The following is a 27,001-nucleotide window of genomic DNA, read 5'->3' as shown; positions in this document are numbered from 1 at the left end:
TGCCCAAATGTTTTGGCAATCCAATCGATGAAGAATGGCGTCTGCCAAAACGCACTTTTAATATTTCCAAACGCATTGACAGGCGTTATCCGTTTGAGGAAACCCTTATTAAGAAATGGACAGAACCACCTGTGGTGGATTCACCAATTGCTAGATTGAATAAAGCCACGGTTATTCCTTTGGAAGACGCTCCGTCTTTTAAAGATCCAGTGGATCGCAAGATAGAAGCTATGTCTCGCACCATGTTTTCCTTGATTGGATCAGCTTTCAGGCCAATAATTGCTATTGGTCTGGTTTCGCAGGCTGTAACTGAATGGACCAAGTGGTTACGCCGGGACTTAGAAGAAGTCCCTCAGGCGGTATCAGATTTGTTGGAACAAATGATACAGGGGTTACAGTTTGTATGTGATGCGGCGTTAGACGCCACTCCATTAATGGCGCGAGCATCAGTCTCAGCAGTGGTTCTCAGGCGCACACTGTGGCTAAAAGGTTGGATAGCCGACCAAGGTTCCAAGAAAGCATTGGCTAATATCCCCTTTTCAGGAGAACGTCTATTTGGAGCCAACTTAGATGAGATCATTAAGGATCTCACCGGTGGAAAAAGCACCTTTTTACCGCAAAATTTTAAAGGTAGAGGAACTCGTCAAAGACGAGGGCCTTCTTTTTCTGCTCACAAGAGGTTTTTTCGTCCAGCGGGTGAAAAAACTAAGTCCTCCAAGCCTCCTGCAGGAGGCATCAGGGGTCGTTGGTCGGGCAAGCAAAAGCCCGCCCCCTCCAGACCTGAAGATAAACCATCCAAAGCCTGAAGGTGCGCCCCCACCCATAACTGGGGTGGGGGGACGTCTTCGCCGGTTCCCGGATCCATGGCTTTCCAGAATCCCGGACAAATGGGTTTGCGAAGTCATAAAGTCAGGGTACAAGATCGAGTTTCGATCTCTCCCACCGGCGCGATTCTTCCCTTCCAATATCCGACTATCTCCGGATCGTCTAGAAGATCTGCGGAGAGCAGTCACAGATCTACTACAACAAGGAGTGGTAGTCCACGTTCCTTGGACAGAACGGTTTCAAGGGTTTTATTCAAACCTGTTTACAATACCCAGGAAAGAGGGCAAAGTGCGTCCAATTCTGGACTTAAGAGCACTCAATTCTTTCGTCAACATAAGAAGATTCAGAATGGAGTCCATTCGCACGGTAGCAGCCTTCCTGCATCCAGGGGATGTCCTAGCGTCCATAGACATCAAGGACGCCTATCTTCACATTCCCATTTTCGCAGGACATCAGCGTTTTCTACGCTTTTCCGTAGAGGGGAACCACTATCAGTTTGTGGCGTTACCTTTCGGTCTCGCCACGGCTCCGCGGGTCTTCACAAAAGTGTTGGCCCCAATGTTGGCACTTCTGCGCCAAAGAGGTATATCGATTCTAGGTTACCTAGACGATCTTCTGCTTCATGCAGAGTCTCCTCAGACCTTGCTACAAAACATAGAAATTACTATGATTTCTTTACAGGAATTCGGGTGGCTGGTGAACCAGCAAAAGTCCTTTCTGGTTCCCACCCAGAGGCTCGAATATCTGGGTCTAATTCTAGACACAGTCAGGACAAGAGTGTTTCTTCCGGTAGGGAAATTTCGAAAGATTCAATCAGCAGTCCAGTTGTTACTGTCCAACAGCTGGTCTTCCCTTCGGACTTGCATGAGGGTTCTGGGGTTGATGGTGGCTTCATTCGAAGCAGTCCCATTTGCCCAGTCCCATACCCGAATTCTTCAGCAAGAGATTCTCCTCAGATGGAATCGGAATCCGGAATCCCTGGACAATCAGATACGATTGAGCAAACAGACCAGAGAGTCTCTGGTTTGGTGGCTTCGGTCTCCAATGCTCAGCCAGGGAAAGTCATTTCGGCCAATATATTGGACGATAGTGACCACGGATGCCAGTCTATCCGGATGGGGAGGAATTCTCGGTCAATTATCTGCCCAGGGACTTTGGTCCCCGGAAGAATCCAGATTACCGATAAATGTATTGGAACTGAGAGCGATCAGACTTTGTCTGATTCACTGGACCGAGCAGCTCCAGGGCAGCCCGGTTCGGATCCAGTCGGACAATGCCACGGCCGTGGCTTATGTCAATCACCAGGGGGGCACCAAGAGTGTCCGAGCGGCCAAAGAAGTGGCTTGCATTCTTCGCTGGGCGGAACGATTTGTTCCAGCAATCTCTGCGGTGTTCATTCCGGGGGTGGAGAATTGGCAGGCAGATTATCTCAGCCGTCAGACCCTGGATCAGGGGGAATGGTCCCTCCATCCAGACGTTTTCCACCAGTTGTGCCTACGGTGGGGCACCCCGGATGTGGATCTGTTGGCATCACGATTCAACAGGAAAGTTCAGAGATTCGTGGCTCGCTCCCGCGATCCTCTAGCAGAAACCGCAGACGCACTGATCGCCCCGTGGGGGCAATACCAGCTAATATATGCCTTCCCTCCTCTCGCGTTACTGCCAAGACTTCTTCGCAGGGTAGAGGAGGAAGGAATCCCAGTAATCCTGGTAGCTCCGGACTGGCCTCGTCGAGCTTGGTACGCCGACATGGTCAGACTGGTGGCGGACGTCCCGTGGAGACTTCCTCTCAGAGAGGATCTACTGTCTCAGGGACCGATCTTCCATCCTGCTTTACGATCGCTGGCTTTAACGGCCTGGCTATTGAGACCCAGGTGCTGAAAGACAAAGGTTTGTCAGCTTCAGTTATTCCTACTCTAGTTGAAGCAAGGAAAGCGACTTCCAGAAAGATTTATCATCGCACATGGAAGTCCTACATTGCATGGTGTGAACCTTTGGGGTTCCGTCCTCGGTCTTATTCGATTAGTCGAATATTGGCTTTTCTGCAACAAGGGGTTGAGCAGAAACTGGCCTTGAGTACTATCAAGGGTCAGGTCTCAGCATTAGCCATCTTCTTTCAGAAGCCTTTGGCTACTCATTCCTTGGTGCGGAATTTCATCCAGGGGGTGCGACATCTGGCTCCGCCAGTGCGCGCGCCGTTACCCCCCTGGGATCTTAATTTAGTGTTGTCGGTTCTTCAGAAACCTCCCTTTGAAGATATTAGGGAGATTCCTCTACCCACGTTGTCCCAGAAGGTGGCCTTCTTGGTGGCTATTACTTCTGCACGCAGGGTGTCAGAACTGGCCGCATTATCTTGTCGTTCACCATATCTGGTGGTTCATAGAGATAAGGTGGTTCTTCGTCCGAATCCATCCTTCCTACCAAAAGTAGTTTCAGAATTTCATCTGAATGAAGAAATTGTATTACCTTCCCTGTGTCCTAAGCCCAGTCATCCTCGGGAATTTGCTTTGCACTCCTTGGATGTGGTCCGGGCGATCAGGGTATACTTGAAAACGACAGACTCGTTTCGCAAGACGGATTCACTTTTTGTGATCCCAGATGGACCCAAAAAGGGGTTGCCTGCATCTGCCGCGACCATTTCCAGATGGATCAGACAGACGATAGTGCAGGCTTATTCTATTAAGGGTCGGGAGCCCCCGTTCCCTGTTAAGGCGCACTCCACTCGGGCACTTAGTGCGTCATGGGCCTTTCGCCATCAGGCGTCAGTGGTCCAGGTGTGCAAGGCGGCTACCTGGTCGTCGGTGCATACCTTCTCCAAACATTATAAAATTGATGTAATGGCATCGTCTGATGCCTCATTTGGCCGCAAGGTTTTGCAGGCCGCAATTTGAGGAGACCAGTGGTCTACCTCGAGGGTTTTTTTCCGTTGGAAAATTTTTTCTTTAGTCTCATTCTTTGTTTATAATGAGCCTTTAAAACTTCTAGTTTGGCACCGGTTGGGCCTACTAGATTGGATTTGATTTTGTCAATCCCACCCCTCATTTGTGGCACTGCTTCTGGATGTCCCAGCTCTTGAGAATCAAGAAGACTACGTCTGTCAATGAGCGATAGAGAAAAATGGATTTTTGTAAGAACTTACCGTAAAATCCTTTTCTCTTAAGCTCATTGACAGACGTAGTACCCGCCCCTCTATCATTGAGTTGGGTTGGGTTAATTTCTCTGTACTGCTTTAAACAGAACTGATTCCCTGTAGCAGAGAGAGGGAGGATATACCCTCAGGGACTGCCCCCTAGGGTGGAGCCAGAACGTTTTTGTCATTCTGCCTAGTCCTACTCCTGCGGAGACAACATAACCCAGCTCTTGAGAATCAAGAAGACTACGTCTGTCAATGAGCTTAAGAGAAAAGGATTTTACGGTAAGTTCTTACAAAAATCCATTTTTTTTTTTAACAATCAACAACAAGTGGGACACAATCATGAAGTGGAACGAACTTTATTGGATATTTCAAACTTTGTTAACTAATAAAAACTGAAAAATTGGGCGTGCAAAATTATTCAGCCCCTTTACTTTCAGTGCAGCAAACTCCCTCTAGAAGTTCAGTGAGGATCTCTGAATGATCCAATGTTGACCTAAATGACTAATGATGATAAATAGAATCCACCTGTGTGTAATCAATTCTCCGTATAAATGCACCTGCACTGTGATAGTCTCCGGAGGCCCATGATCACTCTGGATGAACTGCAGAGATCTACAGCTGAGGTGGGAGACTCTGTCCATAGGACAACAATCAGTCGTATACTGCACAAATCTGGCCTTTATGGAAGAGTGGCAATAAGAAAGCCATTTCTTAAAGATATCCATAAAAAGTGTCATTTAAAGTTTGCCACAAGCCACCTGGGAGACACCAAACATGTGGAAGAAGGTGCTCTGGTCAGATGAAACCAAAATTGAACTTTTTGGCAACAATGCAAAACGTTATGTTTGGCGTAAAAGCAACACAGCTCATCACCCTGAACACACCATCCCCCACTGTCAAACATGGTGGTGGCAACATCATGGTTTGGGCCTGCTTTTCTTCAGCAGGGACAGGGAAGATGGTTAAAATTGATGGGAAGATGGATGGAGCCAAATACAGGACCATTCTGGAAGAAAACCTGATGGAGTCTGCAAAAGACCTGAGACTGGGACGGAGATTTGTCTTCCAACAAGACAATGATCCAAAACATAAAGCAAAGGTTCACAAATAAACATATCCAGGTGTTAGAATGGCCAAGTCAAAGTCCAGACCTGAATCCAGCTCGAGCTGTTTTGGAAGGAGGAATGGGCAAAAATTTCAGTCTCTCGATGTGCAAAACAGATAGAGACATACCCCAAGCGACTTACAGCTGTAATCGCAGCAAAAGGTGGCGCTACAAAGTATTAACTTAAGGGGGCTGAATAATTTTGCACGCCCAATTTTTCAGTTTTTTTATTTGTTAAAAAGTTTGAAATATCCAATAAATTTAGTTCCACTTCATGATTGTGTCCCACTTGTTGTTGATTTTTGCCCATTCCTCCTTCCAAAACAGCTCAAGCTCAGCGAGGTTGGATGGAGAGCGTTTGTGAACAGCAGTTTTCAGTTCTTTCCACAGATTCTCGATTGGATTCAGGTCTGGACTTTGACTTGGCCATTCTAACACCTGGATATGTTTATTTGTGAACCATTCCATTGTAGATTTTGCTTTATGTTTTGGATCATTGTCTTGTTGGAAGACAAATCTCCGTCCCAGTCTCAGGTATTTTGCAGACTCCATCAGGTTTTCTTCCAGAATGGTCCTGTATTTGGCTCCATCCATCTTCCCATCAATTTTAACCATCTTCCCTGTCCCTGCTGAAGAAAAGTAGGCCCAAACCATGATGCCGCCACCACCATGTTTGACAGTGGGGATGGTGTGTTCAGGGTGATGAGCTGTGTTGCTTTTACGCCAAACATAACATTTTGCATTGTTGCCAAAAATTTTGATTTTGGTTTCATCTGACCAGAGCACCTTCTTCCACATGTTTGGTGTCTCCCAGGTGGCTTGTGGCAAACTTTAAACGACACTTTTTATGGATATCTTTAAGAAATGGCTTTCTTCTTGCCACTCTTCCATAAAGGCCAGATTTGTGCAGTATACGACTGATTGTTGTCCTATGGACAGAGTCTTCCCACCTCAGCTGTAGATCTCTGCAGTTCATCCAGAGTGATCATGGGCCTCCGGAGACTATCACAGTGCAGGTGCATTTATACGGAGACTTGATTACACACAGGTGGATTCTATTTATCATCATTAGTCATTTAGGTCAACATTGGATCATTCAGAGATCCTCACTGAACTTCTAGAGAGAGTTTGCTGCTCTGAAAGTAAAGGGGCTGAATAATTTTGCACGCCCAATTTTTCAGTTTTTATTAGTTAACAAAGTTTGAAATATCCAATAAAGTTCGTTCCACTTAATGATTGTGTCCCACTTGTTGTTGATTGTTAAAAAAAAATTACAGTTTTATATCTTTATGTTTGAAGCCTGAAATGTGGCAAAAGGTCGAAAAGTTCAAGGGGGCCCGAATACTTTCGCAAAGCACTGTATATGTGATCACATACCTTCTATTTTCAGCTACAGTGCTGCGAAAACGTACTTCTTTTACTTTTTTGTATTTTTTTTCCGGACAACTTTTTTCCCTTAATAAATGAAATCATCATTTAAAAACTGCATTTTAGATTTACTCTGGTTATCTTTGTATACTATTAAAATGTGTTTGGTGATCTAAATCATTAAATGTGTCAAATCTGAAAAAAAAAAAAAAATTAAAATCAGGGCAAAGACTTTTTCACAGCACTGTACAGAAAGAGCTCAGAGAGCTGGGGGGGGGGGGTGGAAACAGCAGCACACTGGTCTTCCCAGGGAATGGCTGTGCGAGGGGGTGGGGGGTGTCATCAGAAATCTGATTATTGGAGCCAGAAAACTGACCATGGTGTGCTCTCCTTCTTAGTGTGGTCATTTTTTAACCGCTTGCCAACTGCCCCATGCAGATTTACTGCAGCAGGGTGGCTCGGCTGCGCATAATCACGTAGATTATGTGCACGTGGAATCGGCGGAATGCGCGCGTCACCGGAGCCGCGCTCCCGCTCTGATTAGACACAGCAGGAGCCAGACCGCGGGAGGAGCGGGCTAGATCGCCGCCGACCTCCCGCAATCTTCGGCTAGAATGACAGAAGAGCCGTCTGCCTATGTAAACAAAGCAGACGGCTCTTCTGTCAGAGAGGCAGGGAAAGATCCTGTGATTCAACTAAGCTGAATCGCCGATCTCTCTCTGCCTCTGTCCAACCCATCCCCCCACACAGTTGGTGAGCACAAAAGGGAACACATTTAAGTCCTTTGATCACCCCCAGTGTTAACCCCTTCCCTGTCAGTGTCATTTATACAGTAACAGTGCATATTATTTAGCACTGATTATTGTATTAACTACTTGCCGACCGCACGCCGCACTCGTACGGCGGCAGTCTGCCGCTCCCAGGCAAAGTGTCGTACATGTACGGTGCTAGCCTGGGAGGAGCTAGGGGGCAATCGCGTGCCGCCGGAGGCGCGCTCCCTGCCCCGCTCATTCCCTGGCCGCCGGCCACTCGCGATCTCCCACAGGAGAGGGAGAAAGACAGACGGCTGATGTAAACACAGCCGTCTGTCATTCTCCCTGAAGTAAGCACAGAGGCTATGTGATCCTGCTATACAGGATCGCATGTTTTTGTGGTTACTTCACTAGCCACGCCCCCTAACAGTTAGAATCACGCCCCTAGGGACACACTTAACCCCTTGATCACCAGTAAAGTTAACCCCTTCCCTGCCAGTGTCATTTTTACAGTGACAGTGCATATTTATAGCACTGATTAATGTAGTATTGTCACTGGTACCCCCAAAAGTCTCAAAAATATCAGTTAGGGGTCCGATCTGTCCGCTGCAATGTCGCAGTCCCGCAAAAAAAATCCCAGATCGCCGCCATTACTAGTTTAAAAAAAACAATAAAAATGACATAAATCTTTCCTGTAGTTAGTAAATGCAATAACTTTTGCGCAAAACAATCAAAATACGCTTATTGCTATTTTTTTTTTTACCAAAAATATGTAGCAGAAAACTAATTGGCCTAAAATGTTAAAAAATTTTGATTTTTACATTTTTTTGGGGAATTTCATATAAAAAAATGTAAAAAATATTGTTATTTTTTCAAAATTGTCGCTCTTATTTTGTTTATAGCGCAAAAAATAAAAATTGCACAGGTGATCAAATACCACCAAAAGAAAGCTCTGTTTGTGGGAAAAAAAGGACGTCAGTTTTGTTTGTGTACAGCGTCGCACGCCCGCGCAATTGTCCGTTAAAGTCACGCAATGCCGCATTGCAAAATAGGGCCTGGTCTTTGAGCAGCCAAATCCTCCGGGGCTAAAGTAGTTAATGTCACTGGTCCCCAAAAAATGTCAAAAATGTCAGTTAGGTGTCCGATCTGTCCGCCGCAATGTCGCAGACCCGATAAATCGCTGATCGCCACCATTACTAATAAAAAAATAAATAAAAAGTCCATAAATCTATCCCGCCGTTTGTAAATGCTATAACTTTTGCGCAAACCAATTAATATACGCTTTTTGGGATTTTTTTTTTTTTTTACCAAAAATATGTAGCAGAATACAAATTGGTCCAAAATAATAAAAAAAAAATATTTTTTTTTATTGGGAATGTTTTATAGCAGAATGTATTTTTTTTCAAAATTGTCGCTCTTTTTTTGTTTATAGAGCTGTAGCACTACTCCCATGGGAGCTGCTGCGCGTGGGTTCCCCTGGGTTACCATTAGCAAAAGTAGACCATTCTGACATGTTTTCAGGTGTTTTTACCTGTCCAGTTTCTTTGGGTTTTGTGTTTTTATTTGTAATTTGGGTAGGAGAAGGGAGGAGTGGGATACTCCAATAACTGAACAATGCACAAAAAGGCAGGGACTGTACAAGGAAATGCTGACTGGCGCTGGTTAGCGCTGATTGAGCTAGTCATGGCTAGGCCGCTTACTGTATTTCACCTTTGACTGTGAAAGAATCCTATTAGCTTCCTAAGGCACTCCTTTCCTGAGGTAGCTGACTTTAATAATAGACTGCACCACTGAGTTACTTCAGGGCCCTTCCTGGCGCAGCCCTTAACCCCTAACCACTTTACCACCGGAGGATTTTGCTGTCTTACGTCCAGGCCACTTTTTGCGATTCGGCACTGTGCGACTTTAACTGACAATTGCGCAGTCATGCAACGCCATACCCAAACGAAATTGACGTCCTTTTTTTCTCACAAACAAAGCTTTCTTTTGGTGGTATTTGATCACCTGTGCGATTTTTACTTTTTGCGCTATAAACAAAATAAGAGCAACAATTTTGAAAAAATAACAATATTTTTTTTAAATTTTTTCATATGAAATTCCCCCCCCAAAAAAATTAAAAATCTAATTTTTTTATCATTTTAGGCCAATTAGTTTTCTGCTACATATGTTTGGTAAAAAAAAAAAAAAATCGCAATAAGCGTATTTTGATTGGTTTGCGCAAAAGTTATTGCTTTTACTAACTAAGGGAAAGATTTCTGTCATTTTTGGACAGATCGGACCCTTGACTGACATTTTTGATACATTTGGGGGTACCAGTGACATTACTACAGTAATCAGTGCTATAAATATGCACTGTTACTGTAAAAATGACACTGGCAGGGAAGGGGTTAACTTTTATTGGTGATCAAGGGGTTAATGTATGCCTGGTGCTTACTGACGTGTGTGGGGCGAGGTGACTGAGTGACACAGGGACAAATCGCAGGTTCAGCTATGCTGAATCCTGCAATCTGACCCTGCCTGTCACTTAGGAGATCCGCCCGCTTTGTTTACACAAGCGGGCGGATCTCCAGACTCGATTCCCCGACGATCGGGGAAGAGCGGCGGTGATCACTGCCGCTCCTCCCCCTGGCCCGACTCCCGCTGTGACTGAATACAGCGGGAGCGAGCCCCCGGGGGCGCGCGCGTGCTGCCCACAAGGGGAGGAGTCCAGCGACGTAGGTCTACGTCGCTGGACGATAACTAACCACTTTGCCGCAGTACAGTCAACGTGACTGGTCGGCAAGTGGTTAATCTTCAGGGATTTACAACTTTGCACCCCCTTTACTGTAACACTCTGGGTTAGCTGGCTCCTTGACCTCTATGGAGTGGTCCCCTCACTTAGGCAGACCCCTGGGCAGATTCCTAAGTACTTACGATACTGTTTTTCCAGAAGTATTCTGCCCAGCAGCTCCACTTGGTCAGCACACTGGATCCTTCTGCCGCACAGCTCAACCCCTGGTCCCTAGGCCGACCGCCTGGACCACCTTCCTCAGCAACAGGGGGAGAGACAGCCGTCACCCTCCTCCTGGGACCTGGCTTCCCGCCCAAAGACCCCCCGTCACATGCTCCCCTCCTATTTATGTGCAATCCCAGGATGCATTGCAGGAATGCCCTCCCACTGGAACTGACATAAAACAGAGTGTGCCACTGGCTAGGTTTCCTCCACTGTCCAATGAGCTCCCTCATTGGCTACAGTGGGGACACTCCCTTAGACCCAGTGAATCACACTTGGAAACATGTGACAGGCTAAACTAACAAATTACACCCTCCTGATAAGCAGAACAGGGTTACAGACATGTTTTACCTAGCACCTACCTACAGCGCAAAATCTAAAAACCACAGAGGTGTTCAAATACCACCAAAAGAAAGCTCTATTTGTGGGAAAAAAAGGACATCAATTGTACTTGGGTACAGCGTCGCACGGCAGCGCAATTGTCCATTAAAGTAACATAGTGCCGAATTGCAAAAAAATGGCCTGGTCATTAAAGCGGAGTTCCGGCCTCAAAAACAACTTTGGGCCATCCGCTTGCTTTAAATCACCTAAAAAACAATTGGATACTCCCAATTTTTTATTTGCTTTACATACCTTGTTTTTGAAGAAAATATACTCACCTTCCTTCTGCTTCCTCCCTCTGCGGCACCCGCGCCGTCACTTCCTGCTTGCGTTGACTCCTGGGAGCTGAAAGTCATCGCTCCCAGGAGTCAGTGCGCCTGCACCGGCCCTGCTCATCAGTTCCGGTGCAGGCGCGTCATTCCCTGCTAAACAGCTTCTGGGCATGCCCAGAAACTGTGCAGGGATGACGCGCATGCACCGGACATGACGAGCGGGGCCCGGTGCAGGGCATTCTGGGATGGAAGAGGACACTACGTCGCTAGCCTGTGAGGCTCTAGGGAGCGAGCGCCGCCGGAGGCGCGCTCCCACTCCCGCGTGGTCACGGACCCCCACTCTCGATCGTCCGTTACACTGTAAGAAAGGCAGGCGGCTAATGTAAACAAAGCCGCCTGTCATTCTTCCCTGTGTAAGAATGGAAATCAGACGGTTCTACTATGTAGGACCGTTGATCTCTGTTCTTACACTAGTAGCCACAGCCAATCACAGTTAGAAACACGCCCCTAGGACACACTTAACCCCTCCCTCTCCAATACAGTTAACTCCTTCACTGCCAGTGTAATTTTTACAGTAACAGTGGATATTTATAGCACTGATTACTGTAGTAATGTCACTGGTACCCCCAAAAGTGTCAAAAATGTCAGTCAAGGGTCCGATCTGTCCGCCGCAATGTCGCAGTCCCGCAAAAAAAAAATCACAGATCGCCGCCAGTACTCGTTAAAAAAAAAACAACAAAAATGACAAAAATCTTTCCCTTTGTTAGTAAACGCGATAACTTTTGCGCAAACCAATCAAAATACGCTTTTTGAGATTTTTTTTACCAAACATATGTAGCATAAAACAAATTGGCCGAAAATGTTAAAAAATTTTGATTTTTACTTTTTTTGGGGGGAATTTCATATAAAAAAAAATTGAAAAATATTGTTATTTTAGCAAAATTGACGCTCTATTTTGTTTATAGCGCATAATAAAAAAAAAAAAATCGCACAGGTGATCAAATACCACCAAAAGAAAGCTCTGTTTGTGGGAAAAAAGGACGTCAAATTAGTTTAGGTACAGCGTCGCACGACCGCGCAATTGTCCGTTAAAGTCACGCAGTGCCGAATCGCAAAATAGGCCCTGGTCATGAAGGGGGGTAAAATCTTTCGGGGCTTAAGTGGTTAAGGGGGTAAAACCTTTCCGGAGCTGAAGAGGTTAATAGGAAAGCAGAGGGACTGGCAGGAACATGAAGGATTTCACACAAAGAAAGCAAAAGACTTTCTCATACAAGTACATGATAGAGCAGCCACATATCAGGAATATGATATTTTGGGGTTGACATATTCTTTAACAGTCCAAAACGGAGCAAATTAGAGAAGTTAATTATTGGGGTTTCTGTAAATAAAATGTTTCTAATTCTGTGATTCCTGCAGCCGGAGTACCTGGCCCTGGAGGACCTGAGTCAGGAGTTTGCGGTGGAGCTGCTGGGCATGTGCCGAAACCAGAGTGAAGTAACGGCGGTGCTGAACGACTGCGGAGACGACAGCGACGAGGAAGAGTTGGACAATCAGGCCTTCGAGGAAGGGATCCCTAACCTGGCCAGGCTGCGGCTGGCTGTACACCACAAACAGAAGAGGGTAACGGCTCCCGCCATTATTAGACGTAGAGAGGACTGGGCATTGCCAGGAGGCTGGAGCTGGTCATGTGACTGCAGTTATTTTTAAGGGTGAATCCAGAGATGTTTGAATTATAAGAGGAGCCTGATGAGCTGATTCAGTCCTTAGCTTCTTACACGGACACTCCAACATCTTCCACAATTCACAGCTCAGTTCCTGTCCACCTGGGAATGTGTGTTCCCGCACCTCATGGGATGTCCCAACCTGTACCTAGGAGCTCCTCCTGCTACATAATATAAAGAGAATAAGAAGCCAGAAGGGATGGCAGGAGCATCTTATTATGAGCACAGCGAATGTGCAGAAAACAAGAAACTAAGAGGGTGCAAACGCCTAGTGCATTATCTTTAGCACTTTATTAAAGGGTGATAGAAAACATGATATACTCACAAGCTAAGTAGACTGATAGCATATCAAAAAGCACAGAATCCTGAATTCCACTCTCTGACTTCAACAAAAGAGTGGATGATGATGCCAGCTTACATGTTTCAGGGAACTGGTCCCCCTTCATAATGGGCACAGCAGGTGTACAGACCCGGGAACTCAGCATAGGGATGGTGGAAACCGCCTTATAATGGGCACAGCAGGTGTATAGACCCGGGAACTCAGCACAGGGATGGTGGGAACCCCTTATAATGGGCACAGCAGGTGTATAGACCCGGGAACTCAGCACAGGAATGGTGGAACCTCTCATAATGGGCACAGCAGGTGTACAGACCCAGGAACTCAGCACAGGGATGGTGGAAACCGCCTTATAATGGGCACAGCAGGTGTATAGACCTGGGAACTCAGCACAGGGATGGTGGGAACCCCTTATAATGGGCACAGCAGGTGTACAGACCCAGGAACTCAGCACAGGATGGTGGGAACCCCTTTACAATGGGCGCAGCGGGTGTATCGACCTAGTAATTTAGCACAGGGATGATGGGAACCCCTTTGAATGGGCACAACAGAAGTACAGACCAGGGAACTCAGCACAGGGATGGTGGGAACCCCTCATAATGGGCACAGCAGGTGTACGGACCTGAGAACTCAGCACAGGGGTGATGGGAACCCCTCATAATGGGCACAACAGGTGTACAGACCAGGGAACTCAGCACAGGGGTGGTGGAAACCCCTCATAATGGGCACAGCAGGTGTACAGACCAGGGAACTTAGCACAGGGGTGGTGGGAACCCCTCATAATGGGCACAGCAGGTGTACAGACCTGGGAACTCAGCACAGGATAGTGGGAACCCCTCATAATGGGCACAGCAGGTGTACAGACCCAGGAACTCAGCACAAGGATGATGGGAACCCCTCATAATGGGCACAGCAGGTGTACAGACCCGGGAACTCAGCACAGGGATGGTGGGAACCCCTTTACAATGGGCGCAGCGGGTGTATAGACCTAGTAATTTAGCACAGGGATGGTGGGAACCCCTTTGAATGGGCACAGCAGGTGCACAGACCCGGGAACTCAGCACAGGGATAGTGGGAACCCCTCATAATGGGCACAGCAGGTGTACAGACCCAGGAACTCAGCACAGGGATGGTGGGAACCCCTCATAACGGGCACAGCATATGGTTTGCAGAGATCTCACCAACAGGGTTTCCAGCAGACTCCATTTGTAAATAAAACATCACTCACGGGTGAGAGGATTGATAGATAACAACACACGACTGGGGTAAATTAGCTTTGGTTAGACACAGGCTTTCACAATTTTCAGCATGTTCATTTTGCTCCAGTATGTTCGGTGATCTCTGCTGTGTCTAATCCTTTCCTGTCCTGTTTCCTGTCCCGTTCTTCCAGTTTGTGGCACATCCCATCTGCCAGCAGGTCCTGTCCTCCATATGGAGTGGGAAGCTATCCGGATGGAGGGGGAGTAATATGATTTGGAAGCTCTTCATTGCTTGCACCATCTTCATGTCCATGCCTTTCCTCTGCCTCATCTACTGGCTGGCTCCCAAATCCAAGGTACGTCTAAGGTGGGAGAGTTCTGGGACATTCCACTGTATATTTGATGTATAGAGAGGTACAGTATATGGGGGGTGTAGAGAGCAAAGCCGCTGCTTCCTCTGTACGGCTCCTCCTCTCACAGGCGGAGTGCATTTGATATCACTCCGCCTGTGAGCCGGAACTACAAAGGATGTAGCGGCTGCAGTGAGAGACTCCCGCGACTTGCGGGAGATTTTAAGGGTTATGTGTGCCCCCCTCACGCGGTGCCTGGGCGCGGTGCACCCCGCGCACCCACCCAGGATCGGCCCTGGGGGTGAGGGGTCAGAAGTATGGAAATCCAGAAATGGCTGAATGTACCAATAACAAAGACTTTTATTGCTGCCAGGATGGTAGATGGACAGCAGGTTGGCAGAGACCTTGTGCTGGATGCAAAAGTTCTTCCATTGTTGGTTGGGTTGGAAAAAGACAAATGTCCATAATGTTCAAAAAAAGATAAAAAAAAATATAAAACCCCTGAAAATTCCCAGAACGCTATACCCTTAGCTGATCCAGATAAAGATGAGAAACCCTCATAAAGCATTGTGCAACGTGCTCCAAAAGAGAGAGAATGCCTTCCCCTAGGGCAGGGGGTCTCCAAACTACACTCCGAGGGGCCAGGTTCGGCCCCCTACAAGACTTTATCCGACCCACAGCTAGACAGTGCCATCCTGCTCTGCCTCACAGCTTCCACCTTGCTGCTACAGTCCCTTTGAAAGCCTTACAATGGTAAAGGGGATTAGGAGACCATAGGGCAAGGGGGGACTCTGCAGGGGCCCTGATGTAAGAGGGCACTCTGATAACGACCTGATGTACAGTGCATCCAGAAAGTATTCACGTCGCTTTACTTTTTCCACATTTTGTTATGTTACAGCCTTAATCCAAAATTGATTAAATTCATAATTTTCCTCAAAATTCTACAAATAATTCCCCATAATGACAATGTGAAAGACGTTTGTTTGAAATCTTCGCAAATTTATTAAAAAATAAAAATAAATCCAATGTACATACGTTGTTGCAGCCTTTGCCATTATTATTATTATTATTATACAGGATTTATATAGCACCAACAGTTTGCGCAGCGCTTAACAAAATGAGGGCAGACATTACAGTTACAATACAATTTGGAACAAAAGGTATCTGAAGGCCCTGCTCGTTAGAGCTTACAATCTAAAAGGGAGGGTCAATTGATACAAAAGGTAATAGCTGTGGGGGATGAGCTGATGGAGCAAGTGAAACAGCGTTATTAGTTAGTGGCCGGGTAGGCTTCTTTAAAGAGAAGGGTTTTCAGGGATCGTCTAAAGATGGATAGATTAGGGGACAGTTGGACAGATTGGGGTAGAGAGTTCCAAAGAATGGGAGAAGCTCTGGAGAAATCCTGGAGGCGAGCATGGGAAGAGGTGATAAGGGAGCTAGAGAGCAGGAGGTCTTGGGAGGACCGAAGAGAGCGGCTTGGTTGATATTTTGAGATCAGGTTAGTGATGTAGCTGGGGGCAGAGTTGTGGATGGCTTTGTAAACTATTGTTAGCACTTTGAATTTTATTTGTTGGGCGAGTGGAAGCCAATGGAGGGATTGGCAGAGAGGGTTGGAGGACACTGAACGGTTGGTAAGGTGGGTAAGTCTTGCAGCAGCATTCATTATGGATTGAAGGGGGGATAATCTATGTAAGGGTAATCCAATGAGGAGGGAGTTGCAGTAGTCGAGGCGAGAGATAACCAGGGCGTGAATTAAAAGCTTGGTGGTGTCATTGGTTAAAAAGGGCCGTATTCTAGCGATGTTGCGGAGGTTAAGGCGGCATGATTTGGACAGGGATTGGATGTGAGCCTGAAAGGACAGTGCAGAGTCCAGGGTTACCCCTAGCACCCTGGCATGTGTGGAAGGACTAATAGTTATTCCATTGATCTTGACAGAGAATTCCGAGGAAGGGGCACGTAGAGGAGGAAATATTATGAGCTCGGTTTTAGATAGATTCAGTTTGAGGAAGCGGTGAGACATCCAGGCTGATATGTCTGTTAGTAGATCATGACACTCAGAATTGAGTTCAGGTGCATCCTGTTTCCATTAATCATCCTTGAGATGTTTTTACAACTTGATTGGAGTCCACCTGTAGTAAATTTAGTTGATTGGACATGATTTGGAAAGGCACACACCTGTCTAGATAAGGTCCCACAGTTAAGCCCCATACACACGAGTCGAAATTCGGTCGTGAATTTGCGTCCGACGACCGATCCGCCGATTTTCGGCTTGTTAGTATGGTGCTCTCGAAAACCGACTCCGACTTTTCGGCTGAAAAAATCCTGGTGTGCAGGCTATATAATTTTTGTCCTCCGTCAAAACACGTCCGATTTTCTTGCAGTCAGTACAGATTTTGATGGGGGAAAATCTTATGAGCAAGACTGGGCATGCTCAGAGAAGAAAGAACACAAAGAAAGCAAACCAACACATGACATCACTTCTGAAGTAGAATTCTGTCGTGTGGGAAAATTTGTGTGCAGTCTAGGCACATTCCAACCAACAGACAACACTCTGGACAAAAGATGAACGATCGGTCGGCGAAAATTCGTTGCGTGAGTACGAGGCTTTAACAGAGCATGTCAGAGCACAAACCAAGCCATGAAGTCCAAGGAATCGTCTGTAGACCCTTGAGGCATTATTGTATCGAGGCACAGATCTGGGGAAGGGTACAGAAAGATTTCTGCATCATTGAAGGCCCGATGAGCACAGTGGCCTCCATCATCCGTAAATGGAAGAAGTTTGGAATCACCAGGACTTTTCCTAGAGTGGGCCACCTGGCCAAACTGAGCGATCGGGGGAGAAGGGTCTTAGTCTAGGAGGTGACCAAGAACCCGATGGTCACTCTGACAGAGCTCCAGCGTTACTCTGTGGACCTTCCAGAGGAACAACCATCTCTGCAGCACTCCACCAATCAGGCCTGTATGGTAGAGTGGTCAGACATTAGCCACACCTCAGCAAAAGGCACATGACAGCCCGCCTGGAGTTTGCCAAAAGGCATCTGAAGGACTCTCAGACCATGAGAAACAAAACTATCTGGTCTTATGAAACAAAGATTGAACTTTTTGGCCTTAATGGCAAGCGTCATGTTTGGAGGAAACCAGGCACCGCTCATCACCTGGCCAATACCATCCCTACAGTGAAGCATGGTGATGGCAGCATCATGCTGTGGGGATGTTTTTCAGCAGCAGGAACTGGAAGACTAGTCAGGATCAAGGGAAGGATGTATCTAGCAATGTACAGAGACATCCTTGATGAAAACCTGCGCTGTGGACCTCAGGTTCATCTTCCAACAGGACAATGACACTAAGCACACAGCCAAGATAACAAAGGAGTGGCTTTGGGACAACTCTGTGAATGTCCTTGAGTGGCCCAGCCAGAGCCCAGACTTGAACCCCAATGAACATCTCTGGAAAGATCTGAAAATGGCTGTGCGCCGATGCTCCCCATCCAACCTGATGGGGCTTGAGAGGTCCTGCAAAGAAGAATGGGAGAAACTGCCCAAATATAGGTGTGCCAAGACTGGAGGCTGTAATTGGTGCCAAAGGTGCTTCAACAAAGTATATGGCAGTGGAAACAGCCTGTCGGGTGCGATGCGGGAACCCGCAGTGGATTGGCAGGGTTCCCGCATCGCACCAATGTGAACCGGCACTAAACCCCACTTTTTTTTTTTTTTTTTAATTTTAGACAAGCACTATAGATACTTTGTATTTATAGTTAGTATTAGTTTCTTGTGTGGAGAAACACCACCACCTGCTGGTAACTCTCCAATAATGCGGCTTCTATGAGATTTCTGAACATTCATTTCTAAAGCAGAACTCTAGCTTCAAAAACAAAACCATTTGGGAGCAGAAAGTCTTGTATTGCAGAAGATACATACTTAACATAAAAGCTTGCTAATAAAAGAGGGTGGTGAGTTTTCAGTTTTGAGGTGGAGGGATGATGTAGGCCAGATGTCTCCATACTTTCTAAACAGAGCAAATAGAGAACAAGTTTTGTTTCAGACTATAGGGGGCCTAGATTGTGGCCAATGGGAGTAGAAAATGTTGCCAATTTCGTGGGAATAAACAATGTCTCAGGCTTGGAGGTCAGGCAGAGTAAATAAATTGCATAGTACACATGGTCAGCAAGAGGAGCAAAAGTGCCCCATCATAGGTATCAGTGGGAGGAATAGTGCCCCATCATAGGTGTCAGTGGGAGGAATAGTGCCCCATCATAGGTGTCAGTGGGAGGAATAGTGCCCCATCATAGGTGTCAGTGGGAGGAATAGTGCCCCATCATAGGTGTCAGTGGGAGGAATAGTGCCCCATCATAGGTGTCAGTGGGAGGAATAGTGCCCCATCATAGGTGTCAGTGGAGGAATAGTGCCCCATCATAGGTGTCAGTGGGAGGAATAGTGCCCCATCATAGGTGTCAGTGGGAGGAATAGTGCCCCATCATAGGTGTCAGTGGAGGAATAGTGCCCCATCATAGGTGTCTTTGGGAGGAATAGTGCCCCATCATTAGTGTCAGTGGGAGGAATAGTGCCCCATCATTGGTGTCAGTAGAGGAATAGTACCCCATCATTGGTGTCAGTGGGAGAAATGGTGCCCTACTATTGTTTACAATGGGATGAATAGTGTCTCCTCATTGGTATAAGTGGGAGGAAATGTCAGTGGAAATACTGTATTACAGTTCCCGATCATTGGTGTTAGTGGGAGGAATAGTTCCCCATCATTGGTGTCAGTGGGAGGAAAAGTGCCCCATCATTGGTATCAGTGGGGAGGAATAGTTCCCCATCATTGGTGTCAGTGGGAGGAAAAGTGCCCCATCATTGGTATCAGTGGGGAGGAATAGTTAACCATCATTGGTGTCAGTGGGAGGAATAGTGTCCCATAGACCCGATTGGGGTTCTTGCCCCTAATAGACACAGGGTGAATTACACATAAGAGGGGCCGGGAAAGCTGGACAAGGAGTTTTTCTGATCTCTCTAAAGTAATCTGGGTTCCACAAACCCCTCCAGCCAAAGTGACTCCTGTCACACTGCGGTCCTTTGCTAGCCTTTATCTGGCCCTTGGGGCACTATTCCCCCCACTGACACCAACAAGGGGACACTATTCCCCCCAATGACACCAACAATGGGGTACTATTCCCCCCACTGACACCAACAATGGGGCACTCCCCCCCCCCCCCACTGACACCAACAATCATGCACTATTCCTCCCATTGACACCAACAATGGGGCACTATTCCCCCCACTGACACCAACAATGGGGCACTATTCCCCCCACCGACACCAACAATGGGGCTCTATTCTCCCCACTGACATCAACAATGGGGCACTATTCCTCCGATTGACACCAACAATGGAGCACTATTCCCCCCACTGACACCAACAATCAGCCACTATTCCTCCCATTGATGCCTATGATGGGGTACTATTCCTCCCAATGACACCAACAACAGATCACTATTCCCTCCACTGACACCAATGATGGGGCACTATTCCTCCCACTGACACCAATGATGGGGAACTATTCCTCCCACTGGCATCAATGATGGGCCACTATTCCTCCCACTGACACCAATGATGGGGAACGATTCCTCCCACCCACTGACACCAATGATGGGACACTATTCCTCCCACTGACACCAATGATGGGACACTATTCCTCCCACTGACACCAATGATGGGACACTATTCCTCCCACTGTCACCAATGATGGGACACTATTCCTCCCACTGCCACCAATGATGGGTAGCTATTCCTCCCCACCGATACCAATGATGGGGCACTTTTCCTCCCACTGACACCAATGATGGGGAACTATTCCTCCCCACTGACACCAATGATGGGGCACTTTTCCTCCCACTGACACAAATGATGGAGAACTATTCCTCCCACTAACACCAATGATGGGGAACTATAATATTTCCATTGACAATTCCTCCCACTTATACCAATGAGGAGACACTATTCATCCCATTGACACCAATAGTAGGGCACCATTTCTCCAACTGACACCAATGATGGGGTACTATTCCTCCACTGACACCAATGATGGGGCACTATTCCTCCACTGACACCTATGATGGGGCACTATTCCTCCCACTGACACCTATGATGGGGCACTATTCCTGCACTGACACCTATGATGGGGCACTATTCCTCCCACTAACACCTATGATGGGGCACTATTGCTCCTCTTGCTGACCATGTGTACTATGCAATTTATTTACTCTGCCTGACCTCCAAGCCTGAGATAATGTTTATTCCCACGAAATTGGGAACATTTTCTACTCCCATTGGCCACAATCTGGGCCCCCTATAGTCTGAAAGACAGTAAACTTGTTCTCTGTTCCTCTGTTTAGAAAGTATGGAGACATCTGGCCTACATCATTCCTCCACCTCAAAACTGAAAACTGACCCTTTTTTATTAGCAAGCTTTTATGTTAAGTATGTATCTTCTGCAATACCAAACTTTCTGCTCCCAAATGGTTTTGTTTTTAAAGCTAGAGTTCTGCTTTAGAAACGAAAGTTCAGAAATCTCATAGAAGCCGCATTATTGAAGAGTTACCAGCAGGTGGCGGTGTTTCTCCACACAAGAAACTAATACTAACTATAAATACAAAGTATCTATAGTGCTTGTACGAAAAAAAAAAAGTAGGGTTTAGTGCCGATTCACATTGGTTCGACGCGGGAACCCTGCAAATCCACTGCGGGTTCCCGCATCGCACCCGACTCGCAGGCAGTTCCAACTGCCATATGTGAACTGCTGGGAGTGTCAATACAAAGTTAACGACACCCCCAGATCGGTTCGCATATCGCAGTGCGAACTGTCAGTTCGGACAGGAATCGGATTGCATAGGTGTGAACACCCATGTGATCCGATTCTGGTGCTGACCAAAAAAAGGGTCCCAGACGAATTTGGTCCAAATGCGATGAAAATCAAGCCATACAATTTGTATGGCTGAATTCACATCGCACAGACATCGCATGTAATTCTCACCGCACTGCTCTGCAAATCACATGCAATGTTTTACATCGCTATAGTGTGAACCGGCACTTAGACAGGAAAATTCTGTCTATGTAGGATTCTACCTTTACATTCACACACACACACACTTACATATATATATATATATATCGGTACCCCCGTAGGGGCCTCTGGTAAATGCGGTTATCTCCCACCATGCCCAGCCAGGCACACAAATTTCCAGTCACTCCGAGCCAAGAAGGAGTCCTTTGTTTTTATTAGGGGAATTAAACATGGATGGAGAAGGGTGCATATATGATGCCCATTTGATCAATAAAGCTCTGTAGGGACTTGAACTATATACACTCCAGTATATACATTTTCTCCTCTTCAGCCTCCAGCACACGCTTGTTTGCAGACTATCACTCCCAGGACCAGCTAGCACAATTTTCAGACTCAGCACAATCTCAACTGGGTCTGGATCAATGCCCTTTACAGGCAGGGACCATGGGCCCCTATGGTGTAGCAAAAAGATAGAAGTATTTGGTGCTAGCTGTCCTATCTGTGGCTACTGCTCCCAGTACCCCCTCTTCAGGCCCTGCCAGCCCTCCTGGCTGTAGCTGCCCCTTTCACACTGCCCGTGCCACCACAGTCTTCCTGAGTGGCTCTGCACCCATCCCAGACTGCTCCATCTCAGTCCTCTTAACTGTATGTCACTCGCCAGCCCTCTTGGCTGTTTCTTGTCCTGGAGACTTGCCTAGCATTGTTCTCCCACTGTCCTCTCCTTGCTCCCATGCCTCCTGCCCAGGACACCTCTGTGTGTCTTGAAGAGGGTCCTGTCCGCACCTGAGCCTAGGCCCAAGTCACCCCCCCCCCCAGCCACCAGACTGGGGAGCTCCCTCAAAGGCCACCAACAGCCTAACACTCCATCTCCAGCTTCCACCTGAACATACTCCTCCCCAGCTGGGCAGACCCAGAGTATTTGAGGGGGATTGCCCCCCTGCCAACCCATGTTGATGATTGGTCAGGGCCCTTAGAATACTCCAGGCAGCTCCACCTTACCTCCCCTCCCAATCTTCTGGAAGTTTCCAGCAAGTTTGAGAAGTAGGGGGGAGGTCTCAGTGATGCTGCCTGTGAGTCATCCAGCTCTCCCTGGATCTCTGCCCAACCCAGGAAAAACACAGATAGGCTTAGCTGCCAGCCAAGCCTGCACAAATTTACCTTTAAAAAGGTCCCATAATTATTTCCATAATTCCTGAGTGCATCTGCTGGTCAGTGTGGCCACCCATCATAGAGGACCAATAGGAAGGCTCTGGATGTGGGAGGAGGCGGATCCAAGCTTGATTTAAAGCAGTGATGGGGAACCTTGGCACCCCAGATGTTTTGGAACTACATTTCCCATGATACTCAACTACACGTCAGAGCGCATGAGGATCATGGGAAATATAGTTCCAAAACATCTGGGGGGCCAAGGTTCCTCATCACTGATTTAAAGGAACACCCAGCTGCCTGTATATCTGAATCTACTGATCACCTGTACAGTGACGAGAACCTCTGCTTATTTATTTTTGTACCCGATATCGATATCCGATAATGTCTGTATTAATTGTATGATGTCTGTCATCCAGGTGGGGAGAATCCTGAAAATTCCGGTCATAAAATTCCTTCTGCACTCTGCTTCGTACTTGTGGTTCCTGATTTTCCTCCTGGTGGAGTCCATGATCATGGAGAAGAGGCACGATATATATGAGGGCCGTGATCAGAGCATCTGGCAGAACTCGCTGCACATGATATGGGTTGCCGGTCAGTTTACAGACTTTTAGAATTAAGTTTAATCTGCTAATGTGTTCCTTCCAGCCCCCCCCCCCCCAATCAACCTTTATATAAAACCTTTCCGTTTTCATTACATCTTATTTCACACTTAGCGATGTCATCTGTGCTTCTCTATGCAATGCAGGCAGATCATAGCTGGTGGAAGGGGCTGTACATGCCTCAGTACTCCTCTCAGTTCTAATGCAAGCAGTGGGCGGCTCTTGGGAGGAGTTATGCAAATATAAAAATGCTTTGATAAGTGGGTGTCAGTCTGGAAGAGTGGGCGTTGCAAGCTGCATTTGCATTCAAGGAACACCCATATGTGATGCTCAGCCTCCATGATTGAAAGAACTGAAATCCAATTAATGAAAGGGGCAAGCAAAGGACAGTCAGGCTGGGGAGGAAAGTGCTGGACATCCTCCAGCCAGGGAATGAGGCGGGGTTCTATCTGACTTGCTGCAGCTTCTGATGCACATTGTGAGAAGCTCATAGTGTGCAGTAAAATCAGAGTAAGCCATTACAATCCAGGAGAGAAGACGGCACTGTGCAAGACTGCTAGAGGTCAGATTTAGCTATTTATATCTTAGTTCCAACCTCAAAATCTTTAATTTTAGTGTTTTAAACTTAAAACACAACTCCAAGCTTTTCTTCTATGGGATATGCCCCCCCCCCCCCTAGCTATTTAATAAAAAAAAAAAAACAAGCTTAGGCAATATAATACTCTGGAGCTGCTCCCCACAGTACCTCTGCTTGGCCACAAGATGTCCTTAGTCTCCTGGGTTGAAAGGCTGAGGACCATACTGTGAGTGCAGGTTATCATGGGCCTGCCCCTGAGGAGGCATCAACACAATGGCGTTCGTTTACAGAGTATTAATGCAGAGAGCAGCGTACTCTGGCCCACTGCTGGGAGAAGATTGAAGAGTACCAGCCTGGAAACTTTAGAAAAAGGTAAGCAATTCACCCCTTCCCACCTACCCTGGGGTTCCTTTAAATAGTTCTGAATGCCTGGGGGGGTGGGAACTGTTACAGTGGTCCATTGCTTTTTTTACTCACAATTTGTACAGTGTCCCAACTTTTTTGGAATTGGGTTTGTAATAACAACAGTGGTGGGGGATATTTTTACTATGTAAAGGGAAACAAAACCAAACAATTTAAAAGAGAAAACTGCAGACCCCAGAAATGACCCCTTTTTTGGAAAGTGATAAACACAAAGTGATCTCATTTTATACCACACTTTTTTTTTAGAAACGATGAACAATGCTGGTATTTAGTGGATTAAAATGTGGAGCTTGATAATGGTGCACTAGGTACAATGCACACAGGTCATGCACAGAGACAGTACACAAATCCCCCCACCGCCCTATGTTTTTTTTTTTCTCACTTACCTGTAGCGCCCTTTAAAGCACATACTCACCCACACAGCAAATTTGGCATTGTACTGCTGCAACCTGCTGTTCGGGTGCCAAGAAACTGGTCCCATGCCACCATCTTGGTAGCTTTTAGCTGGAGGCCAATTCCCGATGCAGGCAGCCAGCTCTGATGACACACAAGTCCGCCCCCCAGTCGCTCTGCAGCCTCCTCAGAGATATGATATAGGTATCCCAGGTACACATGATTCTCGCCTAGGTCAGAATGGCTACGGGGGGGGGGGGCTAAAAATAAAATAAAATAAATAAATAATAAAAAATTTAGAGATGGGAAAAAATTTCTGCAATTCTGCTTGCAGAGGGGGAGTATTGAAGTGTGAACTAATTCCCTTTTGCTTTAATGTACAGAAGACATACAGTGGGGGAATGGAGATGAAGGGGTTATTCTGTAGAATAGGGAAGGTGAAGAGGTTCATTTACAGGAGATCTGATGTACAAAAGGGGGGGGGGGGTTAAAAACTATCCATGACTCTTTAAATATCCACTGATCTGCTCACCTGGAACTAATAAGTGACTCATTCATTCATTAGTTCCTCCAGTGTAAGAAGAAGGGGCGGACTCAGCAATGTAAACACTACACTGTTTACATTCGTGGTCACTATGATTGGTTTTCACAGCAATCACAAGGCACAGAGCCGCTCAGATTGTCTCTGTACGCTGTGTTGCTTCACAGCCATTGACATGCACACTGACTGCTGGGGGGATGATTTCTGCAGTGTCATTTATAAACTGCAGACATAGAACATCCACCATTACAAAATTTATGAATGAATGGCAATAGATAAGTAGTTAAAGATCCATCGTGTTAAAAAATAAAAGTCGCTTACACATTTCAGCCTAAGTTGCCATAGCTAAGGCCACTTAAGCTGCAACGCGCAGGTGACTGTAACTTTTTGTACAACATGGATTTAAATAAAGGGCAATGTGAAGCAATTGATGGGTGTCGGCATTTGCATGACTTATGAATATTTGACCCCAGGAAGAAGGTTTGACCTTGCTCCTTGGTGGCAGGGTGATATTGGTGGTTGATCGGTGTACTCCTGGTTTTTATGGGGAGAGCATTAATTGGATGGGATTAGGTTGTACCTGCACATTCATGTCTATGACCTGCCTGAGACTTTATCATGTCTATTTCTCGTGTCTGCAGGATTTTTGTGGCATGAATGTAAGGAGGTCTGGATCGAAGGACTGAGAAGTTACTTCCTGGATTGGTGGAACTTTCTGGACATCGTCACCATCAGCATGTATCTGGCCTCGTTCTCCCTGCGGATCCTAGTGTCAGTGAGAGGGTACCTGTCCTGCCGAGATGACCCAGAGTCTGACATATGCTTCTACTTCACAAAAGCAGGTAGTAGAACCTGGCTGCAATGATTAGGTCTACTAATGTTTAAATTAACCAAAAGCAGACACCCCTTCCAAAGAGCCTGTGCAGGTCCACCAAGGGGTATACATGGAAAATAATGACCAAAGATAAAATGGTTCAGAAATACTATAAACTCTTTAAGGGGTGTATATAAAAAAAATTGCAGAGCTGATTGCACATTCATTCTGTGAATATAGGGAAAATCAAACATTCTCAGGCTACATTTAATACAGATCAAATGTTATCCATTGAAAAAATATAGTGAATGGGGAAACACTATATTATGGCCACTAGAAGGAGCTAAGGAGCATATTTGTTTACTATGATATTTAGCACCCTCTAGTGGCCATAATGTGGTATTTTCTCCATTAATGCTTTTTTTTTTTTTTTCAAAGACTAAAGAGAATATAGTCTAAGAACATTCGGTTTTTTACCAATTTGCACAACGCGAATGTATATGCAGTTCCACTGGATGAATACTTCTTTGTTTTTTTTTTGTTTTTTTTGTTTTTTTATATAAATGTACGCCAAAGTCTGAACTGTATCTAAACCCAAGTACAGATGTGGTGGCTGCATGAGTTTTCTTTTTTCTGGCTTTTCATTTTCACATGATAATTCAGCAAGTAACACACTTCCTGCCCTAGGGTGACAATGTTCACTCATTGTACTGTATCTTTGAAGGAGTAGCACAGTCATCCACAGTTAGGACTATAGAACACCTTCCCTTCTGTAACGGTGTTCACCGTCACTGGCAGTGAAAGACAGATAATTAATGGTTTGAATTGCTTCAGATGGAAAAGTAATATTTGTCAGCAATATCTCTCAGGAAATGTATGAAGATGAATGGTTGGACTTTTCAGATTGCTAGAATATTGCAGGAGTGTCTCAGACCCTTGCTAGACAGTGAGATGGGGTGGGGTTTGCTATTGGTAAGTGCCTGTATTTCATTGTTCTATTGTTGCTGTCTG

General features: G+C 46.3%; 1 protein-coding gene across 1 annotated transcript in view; it reads left to right on the top strand.

The window, feature by feature from the left end:
• LOC309546319 (short transient receptor potential channel 2-like) overlaps positions 1-27,001 on the top strand; it is a gene marked incomplete at its 3' end in the record, with an annotated part of 87,309 nt that overhangs the window by 30,976 nt on the left and 29,332 nt on the right. The window contains exons 3-6 of the mRNA XM_082245930.1: positions 12,248-12,451; positions 14,280-14,444; positions 23,060-23,234; positions 25,818-26,018. Of these exons, the coding sequence (XP_082102056.1) occupies positions 12,248-12,451; positions 14,280-14,444; positions 23,060-23,234; positions 25,818-26,018 (745 nt within the window). The remainder of the gene's footprint in view (positions 1-12,247; positions 12,452-14,279; positions 14,445-23,059; positions 23,235-25,817; positions 26,019-27,001) is intronic.

Source organism: Pelophylax lessonae (genome assembly GCF_965119305.1).
Source record: "Pelophylax lessonae genome assembly, chromosome: 2".
Classification (NCBI taxonomy): Eukaryota; Metazoa; Chordata; class Amphibia; order Anura; family Ranidae; genus Pelophylax; species Pelophylax lessonae.
This window is presented reverse-complemented; position numbering and strand designations above follow the sequence as displayed.